General features: G+C 32.5%; 3 protein-coding genes across 6 annotated transcripts in view; 2 read left to right on the top strand and 1 right to left on the bottom strand.

Annotated features, from left to right (window-relative positions):
* Positions 1-17,606, top strand: part of LOC129805353 (uncharacterized) — a 173,711-nt gene that overhangs the window by 70,954 nt on the left and 85,151 nt on the right. The gene's annotated exons all lie outside the window — the stretch shown is intronic.
* LOC129805362 (stathmin-1-A) overlaps positions 1-17,606 on the bottom strand; it is a 63,087-nt gene that overhangs the window by 16,236 nt on the left and 29,245 nt on the right. For 2 of the 4 annotated variants that reach the window (XM_055853239.1, XM_055853241.1), the window contains exon 2: positions 11,162-11,245. The exons of the other annotated variants lie outside the window; for them this stretch is intronic. In XM_055853239.1, the coding sequence (XP_055709214.1) occupies positions 11,162-11,245 (84 nt within the window). The remainder of the gene's footprint in view (positions 1-11,161; positions 11,246-17,606) is intronic. 4 annotated transcript variants of the gene reach the window in all.
* Positions 1-17,606, top strand: part of LOC129805348 (venom dipeptidyl peptidase 4) — a 153,720-nt gene that overhangs the window by 112,799 nt on the left and 23,315 nt on the right. The window lies entirely within an intron of this gene.

The raw sequence follows: 17,606 nt of genomic DNA, 5'->3' as shown, positions 1-17,606 counted from the left end.
AATATATTTATTAATAATTCATACAGAATAAGTGAATTTGTGAATCTTTACATTTCGCCCCAAGTCAGATGCTGTGAATATCAATGTTTTGGTTCAGAAATTGCATTGTTCAGAACTCTTTTTCTGTTTCAGATGCCGAAGGGAACAAAAGAAAAGACCCATAAGGACAAGCCCTACTCTAAGGAAGGTCATAGGAATGCCTTGCAGTGTGTACGAGATGGTTCTACCATAGCATATGCATCCAAAACATTTAATTTTAATGTCCCAGAACAACACTGCACAACAAATTGACCGGCAAATACCCGGAGGAGTGCCCCAATGGCAGACCAACGCTATCAAAAAAAAAAAAAAAAACACAGGAAAAAGAACTTGTCAAATGGATCCTGGAATGTGCGGATAGCTGGTATCCCACCGGGAAGGAACAACTTCTGAACAGCGTCAAACTCATCTGTGAGATCTACAAAATTCCAAACCATTTTACACATGGAAGACCCGGAGACGTTTGGTTTAGGAATTTTCTTCAGTGTCATCCAGAGCTCAGCAAGCGCAAACCAAAATCCTTCTCATTGGAAAGAGCTACTGTTACCCCTGAAGACCTCACGGAATGGTTTCAGAATTGTCTTGGATATTTCACAGAATACAACTGCATTAAACTTTTCCAAAAGAAACTGGTGCTGCAGTAAATATGGAGTAGTTGCGAACTTTAAGTTTTAAGTCTACACGTTTTAAACATATATCAATCTTTAGTAGACAAGAAGTTATATAGTATGTAGGAATTCATCTAGATCTAGTCCTCTAACTCAAATATCTAATTGAAAAGTAGCAGTGTTTACAACTACCCCATATTTACTACTGTTCCAGTTTACCCTACTGATTAAATAAGTTTTGAAGGAAAGAGTTAGAATAATAATTTAGAAAATTTATTATTCTTCAATAAGTGATCTTCTTTGAGTTCAATAGACTTGGTAGAATGACTCTCAAATCTGTTTATTCCCTAAGGAGAAATGCGTTTCTCCTGAATATGAAGATTTTGCAAAATATGCTTCCAAGGTTGCTACATAATTCCTTTTCATTCGATGAAAAAAGTTTTCCACAGAAGATTTTTTTTTATATTTCTTAAACAGATAAATGTACCTATATAAAGCCAAATCAGGATAATTTTGCAGATGATCAATCAATATTCGTACTTCGAAATACCAAATTTCGAACTTCTCTTTGAGCATGTTTGACACGTCTAACTTGAATTTGCTTAACGAACAAGAAATGCCCGATGCAAATCAAGCTTAACATAGATTTGTATATACGAAGAATGTTACTGATATAACTTAAGATACTTTATAATCCTATCATTTATTTGAGACATTTCTGAAACTTTTTAAACAGTCTGTACCTGTAGCCCCCCTGTAACCAAATTCAAATTTTGAGAAATGTTATGTAAAAAATTTTAATTAAAATTTGATTAAATGTAAAATAAATTACACACGAAAATTCAAATGAGATTGCAAATGCAATTTCTGCAATGCATTTTATTAATCACTATGCTATTTCCAGACTTCAAATTTTCAATCCTAAGCAATTCATTTTGTTGAAAGACTCCAGACACCTAAGAGATAGGATATCAAGATATATCATGAGCTTAATTGGATTATAAAATACACAGGCATCATTAATCTGTATTTAAACAAGAATTTAAAGAATATCATCTTTCTTTGCAAAGACAATAGTGAGAGTAAGAGTTTTATCATCTGTTTACGAGTTATCACATTTTGTCAATATCACCAATACCATTTCACATCCCCTATATTTTGTTCTTACCTTCCTAAATGACTTAATTTGTAAGCAAGTAACTTGATTTATTATTCTCATTCCTTTTCCTCTTGTTGAACCATAATTCATTTAGGATATTCTACACTTTGTACAAAAAAAAAAAAACGAGAAAACGAACATGAAAAGAAACCTCAACTGGGCATTAGAAGAAAATTTATATTTTAATCACAGAATATATTAGAATTCAGTGTTAAGTTAATTCATTCATAGACTTCCTCTTTCTCTCTCTTGTGCAAACTGGGGGATTTTTCCATGGAAAATGCGAGATGATAAATATATGGGAGGGGGGGGGGGGGAACTAGAGAAGAAGGATAAAAAACCTTCACAATGGAGAGGATATACCCGTAAGTGATGAAGCCTTCAAGTTTCTCATTTCTCATTTGAATGAAGCTGAAGGGAGAGTATAGTATAAGAGCCAAAGATACAAAAGGGCGGCGTCCTAACGTCTGTTTTCTCCAATTCTCCATCTTTCAAACATCCTTCACAAGCATACATCATACTACACTGCAAAAAACTTTAATATTCCTCAATAAGTACTTTAAAGTTTGTGAATTTAAAATTTAAACCAAGTGAATTCATCTAAATGTAATTGGTTTGCTCTATTAATTTTTTAATTGAATGTGTTAATATGAGATGAAAACAATAAATCTGCCAATAATTTATCAATTACCATTACAGGCGGATGACAACGAATTTAAATTTAATTTAACACAAATAAGGATCAAATCAGCCTCATTTTATTTACAAATTAGATAAAACATTGCAAATAATTTATAGTAGTACCTAAATCACAAAATTGATAAATTAACCTGATATTTGATAAAATATTTAAATAGTAAATATAAAGTGCCCTATATTTTGGCAAATATTCGAATTTGTGACTTATAGGGGTCATATATATTGGAAGCAATTTTCGTAAAAAATTGCTTTTTTTGCACTTCAAAACCGATTGAAATCGGTTAAGTTTTGTTAGAAATTCTAAGACCTTCACAACTGGTTTATATTGAAATTTCTGAATCCATTCTGAGTGTTTCTTTGTTAAAAGGCTGTTTTTTTCTTTTTTTCTATCTGTTTTATGTCTTGTAATTATGTCTCGTATACATTTTGTTGTTTTCATCATACGAAAGAAGTGGCTGTTCAATAAATTGAAACAAAAAAAACTTTAATATCTGAGAATCTTCAGATCAACATTAACAGTATAAAATGATAGCCGCCGACGACGCTACAGTGGTGGAACTGAGCAAGGTTTTTTAGAACAATCAGTCCCTTCGGTGAACGTCGGAATTTGTTGAATAAATCCTATGGATCAAACACACAATTTCACCAGAGCTTTCGACACTTATCATGTCTTCCTCAGTGGTTCCTGGTTGGTCTTTTCTTTAGGATTTTTGTTACTAAATCCCTTACTTTCTTCTTCGTCTTCGTTTCTAGCGAACGAAGGTCAGTCCGTTCGCTGTGCATAAAAGACAGAAGAAAATTCGCTCCTAACAAAATTTAAAAAAAAAAACCGATGCATAAAAAGTAGAGGAATTAGTGACAAAAATCCTAAAGAAATGACCAACCAAGAACCACTGAGGAAAATACGATAAGTGTCGAAAGCTTTGGTAAAATTGTGTGTTTGATTCATATGATTTGATCAACAGTTTACGACACTTACCGGAAGGACTGATTGTTCTAAAAAAAAAACCTAGCTCAGATCAACATTTAAGTTCTCAATCTTTAAATTGGCTCTTATTAACTGTACTTGAGTTTCTGATAAAGATTTTTAATTTTAAAATGTAGGGGAGACTGGGGCAAAAAGTCACAAATCGAAAAATTCAAAATTCAATATCTTCCAAGGTAAAAGAGATAGCGGCTCAAATTTTTGTCTATAGATAGCCTCCATAGACATTCTTCAATGTCGTAAGTTTCTTAGAATTCGAACAAGGAATTTAGAAAATTAAAAATATCAAAATTTTTAGCCCTATTTTTGAAATATTTTCCATGCAGAAGATAACAATTATTACCTATTTATTTTCTAAAATTGATGCACTGGTGAATATTTTCTAAATAATTTGGATTTTTTGAATACGAATCCGCTATCTATTTTAGAATCTCACAAAAGTTCTTTTCTCCAGAAATCCTTTTATTAAAAATGGCCACTTGGGGTAAAAAGTAACAAAAGGTATAGAGCAAAAAGTAACAAAAAGCGAAGCAATTTCTGATGTCTCACGGCGAAAAGAAACGTCATTACCATGTCTCGCCGCTTGTTGTTTGCATTGGTCAAACGATTTGCAGTATTTTGTGTGTTTTTTTCTAAAATAGCTTGAAAAGCGCTTTTCTCGTTTTCTCACTTTTCTCGCAGAGATAACGGCATTTTACAAAGGTGTAGATGAATAAATTTTCTATGAAAATATGTCCTCTATGTATTTTTTCAAATTTACGGAAGCCCGTAATGAAACGAATCAAAATATGATAATACCCAATGTCTGGTACTATTTGCCCCAGCATTTTTGAGAATAGTCACAAAATTATCTTTTAGAAATTGGCTCGATAAACGTATTTCCTTACAAAATAGAGGAAAATTACTTTCACGAAGTTGTAGAGCGGTAAATTTCCTATAAAACTGCGGTAATTAGAAATTTTTGAAGCGCTCGAGTAGCTTGTAAAAAAATAAAATATCCGTTTTGTGACTTTTTGCCCCAGTCTCCCCTATAGTTTTTTAAACTTGTCTTTAAGTTCAAAAGTATTGACCTAAACTTTGCTTTAAACTAACTCACTCAGTTGTCTTAAATTTCAAAATTTATTGAAAGGACTTTTTAAACGTGTTAATTTTGAAATTGAAATGATTGAAGTAAACTTATAAAGCAGCCTAACCCAGAACAAAAAAAATTTTAGACTTTCATTATGATTATCATTTTTTGATAACTGATAGCAACGACTTATAAATTTAACAACCTCTTCCAGTGTGGTAACATACTTGTCTTTTGCAACACTACTGTGTAAATTCTTAGAGTGTAGGGATTATTTGATGTAAACATGAAAGTTGAACCCTCTTCGATATATATCCTTTCCTATTTTGCATCCTCTCATCAATCCCGCAGCCTTCACCATAATACTGTGGCCAATACTGAGGGAGCATTGAGCTCCTCTTTTTACTAACAACCCCCATACGTTAAAGGGGATAGATATAGGAAGTGTATACTATTTATTGTAAGTCCGTGTAGAGCTTTTCGTATTTATCCCTCGTGTTCATCATCAATTTTTATGGGTATATGGCCATTTTTGACCAAAAACACTTCGACACCATCGAATAAGGGAGTCTTCCCCTAATGTCTTGTACTTGGTTTTCCTGCTTTTTGTTCATCCGATCATCGTAATTTTCCGTCTCACCGCAGACTCGTATGTTTCATCCACACCATTCAGATGGACCAAACTCCATATAAGTTGGTATGATGTGACACGGGAGAAAAGTAAAATCCCTGCAAATCTATTTGGTTGGGGAAGAAAGAAACTTTGATGTTTAGTTTCCGTATATATAGCTACTTAATTCAATGCTTTTTGGGGAGAATGGGGTTGATGTCGAGACGACAAACATGATACAACCAATAAATTGGGAATGGGTGGGATATCTTGATATCATCATCCCCCAAATCCAAAATAAGCTATATATGCATTGAGGATGTAACACTATGTTGAAGACGACAGATATATCCTACAGGAGCATCTGCACTTGCTGTGTACCTCACACAAGCACCCAATTCACACCCTCGATACAGATTGGTGGGTGAAGACATCTTCTTCATCCTTAAGACGCATACCATTGAATTTTGGGGCGAACGACAACTATAAAATTCCCAAACAGACAGACACGGAATGCCAGAAGAATTATTGATTTTGCGGTCTTTCACTTTTTCATATTCCTTTTCTTAGTTTATTCCATATCCAACAGTATTTACTTGGGCATGGTGTAGAATTCTTCAATTTTATCCTCTCTTCACCAAGCTGACGTCATAAGTTTTTCAATCACCACATTTTCCCACCTTTTGATACATTTTTCCTCGATGGCAGAGAAAAGCAAAAACGAACTAAAACTGCACCTAAGTGGATTGTTTTCCACCGAGAGAAAATAACCTCTGACTTTGTTCTCATGGGAATGAAATTCATGACCAACACGCCAATTTGTACATTAAACTCACATATATATATATATGTATACAATCCGCAGAAGGGTCTTTATACACATATATAGAAAGAGGATCAGTGTTATAGGAGTTGGAGAATCAATGAAATACAATTGCAGAAGAGCACGCGATATAGGCTCCAACTAAAGCCTGTCGCCACATATTTTCTGCAGTATTTACCATTTCCGGTGAAATTTTCAAAAACACTGCATTTTCCAACAATATATCTCCCAACTCACTACATATACTTTAATATAAATTAAATACCATTATACATAAACTATATTTGATCAATAAACATTTTCTATAACGAAATTGTAATATGTTGCCTTTTTCCTTCTCATTGTTATGCACATCGCTCTTCTAATGAGACAGTGAACATCTCAATTTTATCAATTATTTAGTCTTTGTTTACATTTACGGTTTTATTCAAGGTCTTGTGAATCTTAATATTGAAAAACTGTCAATTACAGCAGACTGTAATATCTCAGAAATTACTCATAATGACAGTTGATTTTATTGAAAAAATTGAAAATCTTCTTTTTCTGAACCATTAAATTTTTACTAGAATATTTAGCATACGATATATAATAGTTATTAAACAAAATTTCGTCTAGTTCCGCTTGTGAATTTGACCTTTGATTTATGTGCATAAGATTAGGCTATATTTCATTTATGCAGTGTGAAAATCATATTTCAGAGCTATTGATACATAGAAATTGCATTTCATATCTTCAGTTCGTAAATTCCCAAATGAATCAAATTATACAGATGAGTGAATTTGAATACAACCCACCCAGCTCACATTATAAAGTTTGAACTATTCAAACCATATAGAACTCATAAGAGTTCATTTAACAATGTCAGAAAGTTTCAGTAATTCAAAAATGTTTTAACTTTAAACCAAAATTAGCAAAATCTGATAAAATATATTGTCGTATTTTTGAACATCGTCGAATAAAATTTGTTCTGCGTGTATTTTATTATTAAACAATATGTAACACATAGACAATATTTACATGTCACTAAAAGAAAGAATGTCAATTAATATGTATCATAGCGATTATAGCACTATCTTGAACACCTGAATGTCTATTGCCAACTAAAAAAGTTCCACTAAGATTGAAAAAAAAAACAGAAAATTAAGCAGAACTTGGATAGAATTAGGACTACGATAGAAAAACAGTTTACTGCTCGGATTTCAAAGAAAGAACTGTATGTAGTTCCTCGATTTTGATATATCCTGAAATCCTAAAATCCTGAACGCCAAAATCCCAAGAAGCTAAAACTCCAAAGAGATAAAATCCCAAATCTGTCAAAATTTCAAAAGACAAAAATCTGAATGGATTGAGTCTAAATTCTGAATAGGTCGAAATCGCGAATGAATCAAAATTCTGAAAAGTCAAAATTCTGAAAAGCCAAAATCCTGAAAGCCAAAATCCCGAAAGACAAAATCCCGAAAGACAATTAACCAGATGGTCAAATTCTGAAAGGGACAAGAAAATTTCCCTTTGCTTCCAGCAAGCAGGGGTGCAATCGTAGGTAGGAGCAGGACACTTTTATAATTCGGGATTTTGGCTTTTCGGGATTTTGATCCAATAGAGATATATGGGACCTATTTATAATTTTGATTTTCAGGATTTTGACGTTACGGATTTTACCTTTTCAGGAATTTTGGCGTTTGGGATTTTGGTTTTTTTTACGACTTTTCACTTTTTTTCATTTTATATGTCAAAACTTGAAAAGTGTCTCAACATGACGGCTCTCCCCTATATTTCTATAAAAACAACTCGTTAAGTTGAAAATTCACACCATGTCCTTTTGAGATTTAAGTTAATTATTATTTATATATCAGAGAAATTTCAACTTGATATAATACAAAGTAAAATTGTACGAAAATTAAAACTTTGCAACTTTGTCATCATTTATGGCTATAAAATGGTAAAGTTATGGGTTGCATGGGACTTAAAGTCGTGGAGCCCACCTGACTTTTCAGACGACACGACGAGACGCTACATGGCTACATAGTCTCATGTTTCTATACAGGAGAAGCTCAAAAACTCAATTTAGTCACCATCCTGCTGGTTACATGAAAAATGAGCATCACATTTTCATGCTACCAATAAACCGTTCTCATTCCTTAACTTCCCTGGAAAACCCCAAGAAAAATAAACCCCTTTCCACTGTGCACTCAAATAAACCAATATGTTGTGTTGCATGACAATAGAAGAATTGCATTTTGCGAATGAAACTGGGGAATTAGTAAAATGTGAAATGATAGAATGAATCCCCATTGAGATTCAACACATATAATCCACATATCCAAAGCAAAGACAGACAGACAAAAGTTTTAATCAAAACATATTGCTCCAAAGTACAGTATTCGCATCTCAAGCAGAATGGCACATCGTATTGTGATAAAATCAATAGGATGAGAAAAGCAGAACTCAAGCCAATGATAAGGAGTTTGAAAACCTTCTGAAAAGCAGAAAAAAAGAAAGGGAAATTGGGTACTACACCACCTACAAATAAGGATGTTGATATAGAAAATTAATCTTATTTTTTCTTCTTCAATTCTTCAAGAATCCTCCTCCATAATTTCTTCAACTTTTTTTTTGACGAAGTTAAGAAAACACGTTATCTTATTTTGGGAATTTCACTCCGAGTTCTAATGGTATTTCAAAAAGAATTTCAGAAAATTTATATGTTTTTGAATACAGTTCGCTTGAAGCGTTGAGAGAATTATTTAGGCATAATTTATAAGAAGACTTTTACATTTAAAATTCAAAATTAAAAAAAAATCACTCACAGTTGTTGTGAGTTCGAGTCCCGCCCGGTGCAAAGATCTGAATGTCTAGACTAGATCTAGAAAAAGACATTTTCACTGTGATATGACATAATAAAAAAAATGTACCATCTCTGTCAAAAAACTCCGGGTACATGGCAGAAGTATCCACACTACGAGGAAGGTGTTCCTGGCCCATCTACTAACAGCAGATTCTTCCAACACGAGCACATTGTAAAGATTACATTGTAATAGAAATAAAGTATCTCGATACGATTAATAATAAGCACGTATCGATATTGAACTAGCTCGTAGCTGAGGAATAAAAATGGTACAGGAATAATATGGAATAATATAATATAGGAATATGAAATTATACTCATTAATACGATACTGTATGCATTTAGAGACAGAAAAGCCATAAAGTTTTGTATAAGTTTCACTTAAACCATTTCTAAATTATACTAAAATAATAAAAACAATATCAATAATTTTCTTTTATAGTATACAAGTGAACTATGATGAAACCGGTAACTATAACAAAATCTTAAAAAATCTAAAATAAAAATATTCTTTTTTTTTCAAAATTAATGAATTATATAATCGAATAATTCATTACAAATATTAAAATTTTAGTTTTTTAGAAATGAAAATGAAAAACGTTGAAAAAACTTGTACGAATAAATGTGTTGAAGTTGTTGACAACTCTTTTTCTTACCATATTGTTATTTGCATCAACATTTGTCGTACTCTGTATGTTGGCAACTGTTCAAGATATAATATTTTTATAGATAAATTTTTCTAATAGAACATAGGTATTTAATAAGTTCAAATGAAAAAAAAAATTGAAATACGAAAATTGAAAGAATGCAGATATGATAAAGGTAGATGGAAACCACGACTTCTAAATTGCAAAATGTAAGCCGAGCTTTTAATATTCAAGTCAAAAAAGAAAAACATTAACAACTCATTAAATATTTAATAATAAAAATTTTTGTTTTTAATAAATATTTTAAGTCAGTACAAAAAATAATTTTGTCAGTAAAAAAAAAAACTAAAAGGCAATCAAAAATTCCTTTAAACCAAACCGATAATGAGAAGACAAACTATAAATTTCAATTTTCTCTTTGTCAAAATTATTTCATTGTTATTTTTTAAAATATGATTTTTATGTTCTTTACAAGCTCAACAAATTTTACTATTTTTACAAAATATTATGTTGCCTAATCTGCTGCAGTCATTTTTCCCAGAAAGTTCTTCAAATATTTTGAATTCTAGGACAGTCTCAAGACTTTCTTAAACCAAAAACTAAAACCAAAAGTTTTGTTTTTGCAATTGCAATAAAATTTTGACATCTTTTCTTATATAGCAAAGTTGTGGGAAAAGTATGGAAACACTTTTTTCCCTCACTATAGTAGTAATTGCGCCCCAAGATGGGTGAAGAGTTAAAGGAAACACTTATATTGTTCCTTTCTGCAATCAAGCTACTCGGCGCCACTTAAGAGGTCTTCCATTTGAACGAGCCTAACACAACAAAACATTCTACCTTCATAACATCACCCACCTCTAAAAGTTTGTGAATTCAACCACCCTAAATCCACATCAACTAAACACACAACCATGGAAGAAACCAAAAAAAAATCCTATTTATGGGCTCCACCAGAAAAGTAAGGGTTGATAAAAACAGAGTACGGGAAAAGAAAGTGTGAGAAAGTAGGTATATAATCAGTTATAAATTTTCTTTTGTGTACCATCAAGGATATTAGTTTATTCCATGTACATTGACACTTTAACTAAGTTAATTGATTTCTATAAATATTTCATATGTAATGTATATATAAAGTTTAATATTGTGTTATATATAAATATATATATATGTACATAGGGGAAGAAAATGATGACTAATATCAAAAACTGCAAAAGTCTAGTCAAAGTGTCTAGTCACGCGATATACTCTGGGATACTCATACTACTTCTTTCTAACTTTATTAATATTGTTAAACATTTATTTCATACTCATCCCCCTTTTTTGTCTTTTTCCATTGGATCCTCCTCTTTTTGCGCCACTCTTTCTTTCATTCTATCTCATTCTCTATTTCCTCATTATTGACCGGAAAAGCCATTAAATTGTTTTCCCCACAATAAAACTCAGGAAATATATGCCAATCGATTTTTATCAATGATGAAAGCTTCACCGCGAAAATTGCCAACTTACTCACTAATCCCCCCAAAACAAAAGCCCTATAGGCATGTTTACAGATCAATTTTTTATGTATTCAGTTTTAACCCCTCATCTCCCTATACGTTCATTACCACTACACACACCTCAAATATTTGATAAATTATGTAAACTTCCTGACATTATTCATTATATTATTGTACTTACTAATGAATTTGACTTTCTTTGATGATTTTGGTTGTTTAGTACGGGCCTTTGTCGCCTTCTTGGTAATAGTCGTATGTCGATTTACTGTTGAACAACCGCGCACACAGAAGACGTGGTTTTGGTATAGAAGATATTGCATTTAGATGTAATTTCAGCCAAAGAAAAGCACTAAAATTTATGCCTTCATGACACTTTCTTATGTGCAATGTTTATATCAGCAGTCAACGGTCAAATAAATTTTGACTAGGGAAGTTCGGGACACAGTTAGTCAGGGGTAGAATTAGACAATAGATTTTTCCACTTAGAACGTACATTGAATGTACAATCTCTTAAATATACTACAATTTAGAAACTTTTTTTTTTAAATAAAATTGGTATGGGACTGTAATTGTTATGTAAGAATTCTTCGCCTAGTATTTAGTTATCTGAGTTATTAGTCCAGATATCATGGTTTGACCTCGTTTAATGTTTACTGAAGTTGATTATGAAATGTTTATGCCCAGCCCATAATAAGTTTTATTTTGTAAATATATTTTCGTAACTGCCAATGAGAGGGAGTAAGATCTAGATCTATGTAGTCATCTCGCTCACACTCTCATAGGCAGTTTCGAAAACATGTTTACAAAATAAAAGTTATTGTGCGTTGGTCATTATCCTTCGACTTTTTATTTGTAAGAAACACTGAGACAGTCAACAGGAGCAGAATATAGCCAGTCTCCAAATGAAGTCTTGTTAAATGAAAGAGTATACTATTGACATTTGTCGCAAAAATGGTAGAAAAAGTTATATAAAATATTTCCCCTTATATAAAAGTGACACATTTAATATAAGTAATTTTCAATGTATCAAGTGAAATGTCCATTTTAAAATTTTAACTGAAAAAAATTTATGATTGAGGGCAGAATCATATTGACATTCAAATGCTCACCGTCACCGTCAAAGCCTCACCATTTTTCCGTAATTCACGCTTTTTCTTTGCAATTCTTACACGAAAATTCTCAATTACTGTATCATCTCATCATATACTCTGAGTGAGACACTAGATGATAATAATATAGGAAAATTGAAGAAATAAAACAAAAAAACCATAAACGATGAGCAAAAAAACTGTTAATTAATCGTACAGTTTCTTTACTCGCCGTTTATCGCATTTTCGTTTTATTTTTTTCAAGTTTCTTATATATTCACCTAAATGCCACATAGTATACGATAAGGTAATACGGTGATTGAGAAATTTGCGTAGGAATTGCAATGAAAGTGCGTGAATTAAGGAAAAATGGTGACCATTTGACTGTCAATGTGATTCTGCCCTAAATGTGTTCGCCGAAATTGACAGCATTTACTCTATGGCTAGAGCCTATTTTTTTTTAGAAAAATTGAAAAATTTGAAATCTAGATCTGTAATAGTCGTCATGCAACAAATATCGTAATGCTACTTAAGACATAAAGACACTATACAAACTTTTTAATTTTTTTTACATGACGAAAAAGCTTAATTTGATGGTTAAATTGTGCCCCGGTCTCCCCTATATGGAGTTGTAAAACAAACTTAATGGGTTGAAAATAAATTTTGGTCATCTATTAATGATATTAAACCCAAGTTAAATGTCTAGACTCTCATCAATCTTCCTTATGTCCGCTTTTATTGCAATGCAGTAGACTTTATGCTGCACAAAGCCACTTTGCGCTGTTGGGGTTGTTAAGTTCAATGTACAGAGGAAAAAAGAGATCCTCTATTGAATATTTTTTTTGCAACATATTTTTTTATCTGCATGAATTTCCACAGATACTGGTAATTGTGTTTTCCATTAAAAAAAAAAACATAAATATGTGAAAAAATAGTGTCACACTTTTAATTAACAAGTGATTCAATTAATAAAATTGGCTTACAGCAACAACAGAGAATATAGACCCATCCACTTTTGAATTTGATTATAATTTTAATTGTCTCCACCCCAAAATTACCAGTGGAAGCTATTTTGAAATTCCAATCTCTTTCCCCATACACTTTGATATCATCCCTTTTGTCCAGAAGGGGGTACCCTTTGGTATATTGAGTACTTAGTGGGTGGGTAAATGGGCTATTTTGTTGCATGAACAAGTGAGAGAGAACAATACCAAGTATCCTATCGGTACACATAATCTCCCGTTTTAATAATGTCCTCAAGACCATAAAGTGGTCAGTGTGTTGACCATTAAATGATGTTTGTCAGTGGGTATGCAAATGTGTTTAGTGGCTTTCTCGACCCCTTTGATATAGCTTTCCAAAATCCAGACGACAAAAGTCACACATTGCAGTTAACAATGAATCTAAATTGAATTGCTTTAAGAATTGAAAATTTTGTTGAAAAAGAAATTACGGTCTTGCTTATTTTTATGAATCAATTTATGAACTGTGGATTCTTTGAAATTTTCAAATTAAAGTCAGTAAAAACAAATTTATTTTAGGTTTCATGGAATGTTTTAACAATTGAATATGGGTAAAATTGTCTGAAAATAATTCAGAATGACTTGAGGCTATTGTGTGTGAAAATATGAGTCAACAGGAATCTTTTTTAACCCTTTAACGACGAGAGGATCAGATAACGGGGATCTGAAAATCATGTTTTCTGATTTTTTAAGGCAAAACATAATTTTCGATGACCGTAGGAAAAAATATTTGTTTTTGAGTCATCGGCGACCAAATCGTCCTTAAAGAGATAAAGATTTTAAGACGATACCCAACTAAACTATTTGTTTTATTCTAAATACATCTGTTTACATTTGCTAAGTAAATTCTAAAAAAAATATTTTTTTATCAAAGTACTTGAAAGAAAAAGATCTTTTTCTTCCAAAATGACTCACATTCAAAATGGATCAACACTTAAGTGTATACTTTAGGAGAGAAAGCCTTCAAATAGAACACTCTGATATTTTGATCAAATTTAATAACTTCAAAACAAATCCAAATGATCAAAGAGCAAATGATGGAAATTAATCTTTCGCAAAAGAAAATTATTTGATAAATCTTTTTACTTTAATTTTAAAAATTCGAATTTCTACGACTTTAATAGATCTAAGGTTTTATTTTGACAGAATTTTTTTTAGCTTCCTGACAAATTAGATTTTGAACATTAAAGGTAGCATTTTAACTGGTTTGGTTTCAATTTCAATGCTTCAAACTGCGTTATAGAGATGATTTTTTTATTTAATTAGCTATATTTTTACCCATTTCTATCTTCGAATTTATATGTTATGCCTTCTTTTAATTACTTTCATTGTTTTTTTTTTCAAATTGTGTCGACTGTAAGAGAGATGGGTCTTTGGATATCTCATAAAAGAACTGGGCCGGGCCTTAATGTTTACAATATTTCTATAGGGTTGTCGGTTTAAATCTATGTGGAATTAAGTATATTAAAAATCACTGGAAATCTTGTTGTTACGATTGTTACCGTAAGATTTTTGATATGATTTATAGAGAATTCGAACCTAATAATTTACATCATATAGGATGAGTTCTAGCATATCCGAAGTCTCACAATTAATATCATTATTATATTTTATTTTAAAGAAAAGCTATGCAGCCATTGTGAGGAGACCTCGACCTCAGGGCAGACCTAGGACAAGGTGGCTGAATCAAATTCAGGATCTTGCATGGGAGCGCCTTGGGATCGAACCCGAACATCTTCCTGAAGTGGCGGAGGATCGACAAGCGTGGGCTGCTAATTTGGATGTCATGGGCCCGCGACCCCAATAGGGATAAACGGTTGAAAATGAATGAATGAGAATGTTTATTGAAAAACAGTACTATAAGAAGACCCATTATTCTATTGTTTTAAATTTAAACTTTTGTAATTGATTACACTTTTATTATTTTAGGACACTTGTATAAACACAATTAAACTTCGGATATGAAACACACATTAAACTTCTATTTTCAACTTAAAATACCCATAATAATCAGACAAGATAGGGATGAATATCTAAGTGAAATCTCTGGAAAGGGGTAAAAAAAATTGTAGGACTATTTCCTTGTTTTTTACAATGGCCAATAAACTTGCCAGAAATGTCTGGAAATCACCCGCTTAATCATGTAATTGTAAATTTCCCGCACAATGGTGCTTTATCTCTTCTTGAATAAGTTTTAAGGGCATATCGTAAATTATCACATCATATAATGTTTGAGAAAATGTGGGAGGGGCCTTGTGAATGTGTCTAAAGAATCTCCTGTCTCAATCTTAATGTGTCCCACAGGCATTACATTGAGTTATTTCAAATGTTTACAATTCCATCCACCCCTCATAGACTTCTATACTCACACAGTGGGGGTGTCCATAAATGTGTCATTATCTAGGGTGCTAAAATGTGGGTCCTCCACCCCCGTCAAAAAAGGTGTATGTGTTAGGTGGAGAAATGGTGCTTAAATATACACAAATCTTGCAACCAGCATCATCACACTCATTCCCAATTCGCTATATATGGAAAATGGGAAGTGTGAGAGTAACTAAAACTTGGCACCTGTTGCATCAAATGAAAAGCGGATATGGGACAACAGTGTGAACAACCGGAACAACCTATCCTTTTATCAACCCTCCTAACTTGAGAACAGACAGAGAAAAAACTGCTACACTCAATGTTCCATTTAGTCAGTGATGAATGTGAAAATGTGACGTGAAAAGTTCAACTCATCTGCATGATTATTATCAAAATCCGCTTAAGATGAAAATTTTCTCTTACATTTTTTTTGTGTATTTGCCCTCTTATGTCTTATCGTCACTTTCTTATTCCCTGCTACTTTCTCCCCCAAAACACCTTTTTTTTCTTGGGAGGAACATTCAGTGTCACCTAACAAAATTTTCCACTCACCCCTGAATTGACATCACACGACAAAAGGTGAATTTAATGGTGTGATTTTTTTTTTCGTATGTTACATGTCTCTTATGTCTCCTCTCTCTATCGTCCAAAATCTCTTAGGGGATGCTTTTGCAAGAAGAGCAATAACGTAATCGATCGATATTATTCTTCATGTCGACCCTTCCGACACAACCCAAGACTAACTTTTGAACAACCCAAGTATTCAGACATTTTTTTTCTCAAAAATTTTAAGGGGGATGTAAAGTGGTTCTGGATACAAACAAGTAGAAAAATTTAATATATTTAAAAATTCAGCCAAACTTTTCGTTTATGATTTCAAAAAAATATAAAATCTTGAATTAGTATAACTTCTATGCGGTGTTGATTCGTATTCTCACCTATGGTACTGAGATTTCGGTAATGATCGAAAAAGTAAGATCGCGATGGGGAAGCTGCCAAGAGGTACCTCCGGACAATTAACTCTTTCGGATCTTTTGAGACTATGGGTACCCAAATTAGAATATGGATATACTGGGGAAAATATTTTCTTTATAATTAACTGATGAAAATTAAATGTTTATGGATGATTAAGGATGTCTAATGTCCTGGACACACTTACGACTAAAGTCCAGAGACGACTAAGCTCGTTCATAGCCAAGTCAGTTCCTGACACAATACAAACGAGGCTTAACATTTTCTGGCACTCACAAAACATAACTTTCGTGGGTTTTTATGCAGATATTTCTACTGAAATACACTAGTAGTCCTTTGAAAATGAAACTACTTTTAAATTTACTTCACAATTCATGTATAACAACAAGAATTATTCACTAGAATAGCTAAAATTGGCTTAGGTCGCGAGTTAGCTTCCACCTCAAAAATAATTGCAATTAACAATAATTATTGGACGTGTACTGAGACATGATATTTCAAATAGTTTCATTTTCAGAGGAGTATTAGTGCATTTCAGTAGAAATATCTGCATAAAAACCCAGGAAAGTTATATTTTGTGGTGCTAAGACTCATTTGTAGTGTGTCAGGAACTGACTTGGCTATGTACTAGCTTAGTCGTCTCTGGACTTTAGTTGTAAGTGTGTCCAGGGCATAAATCAAGGATATTTTGTAGGATCTCGATTAATTCCTGAGCTTAAGTAAGGTAATCACTGCTCGAGGTCGAATAAGGATCATAGCCGTTTGTCAAGGAACTACTTCTTTCGTGCTGAGAAATCATAATTACGGTTGAATGGACATGTTCAGCGCGCATGAAAAGCTATGCAAGCCATTGTGGGGAGGCAAGTACTTCGGGATAGGCCCAGAACAATGTTGTTAAAACAAATTCAGAACCTAAGCTTGAAATGTCTTAAAATTGACCCCGAATACCTTCCTGAGGTTGTTATGAATAAGGATTCGTGGATGTCAAAACTTGGTAATTTATAATCCCGCAATCACTCTTGGGATAAACGATTGAAAATAAATGAATAGTATAACTTCAATAAAAATAGTTTTCTTAGAACAGAAAAGAGATTGTTGGAGGTAAGGTTAAATTTAGATGTAACCTTAAAGTAAAATAACCTCGAGAAACATATTCCAGATGGATTTATTTAAAAAAAAA

The sequence above is a fragment of the Phlebotomus papatasi genome, chromosome 3, assembly GCF_024763615.1.
Source record: "Phlebotomus papatasi isolate M1 chromosome 3, Ppap_2.1, whole genome shotgun sequence".
Taxonomy (NCBI): Eukaryota; Metazoa; Arthropoda; class Insecta; order Diptera; family Psychodidae; genus Phlebotomus; species Phlebotomus papatasi.
This window is presented reverse-complemented; position numbering and strand designations above follow the sequence as displayed.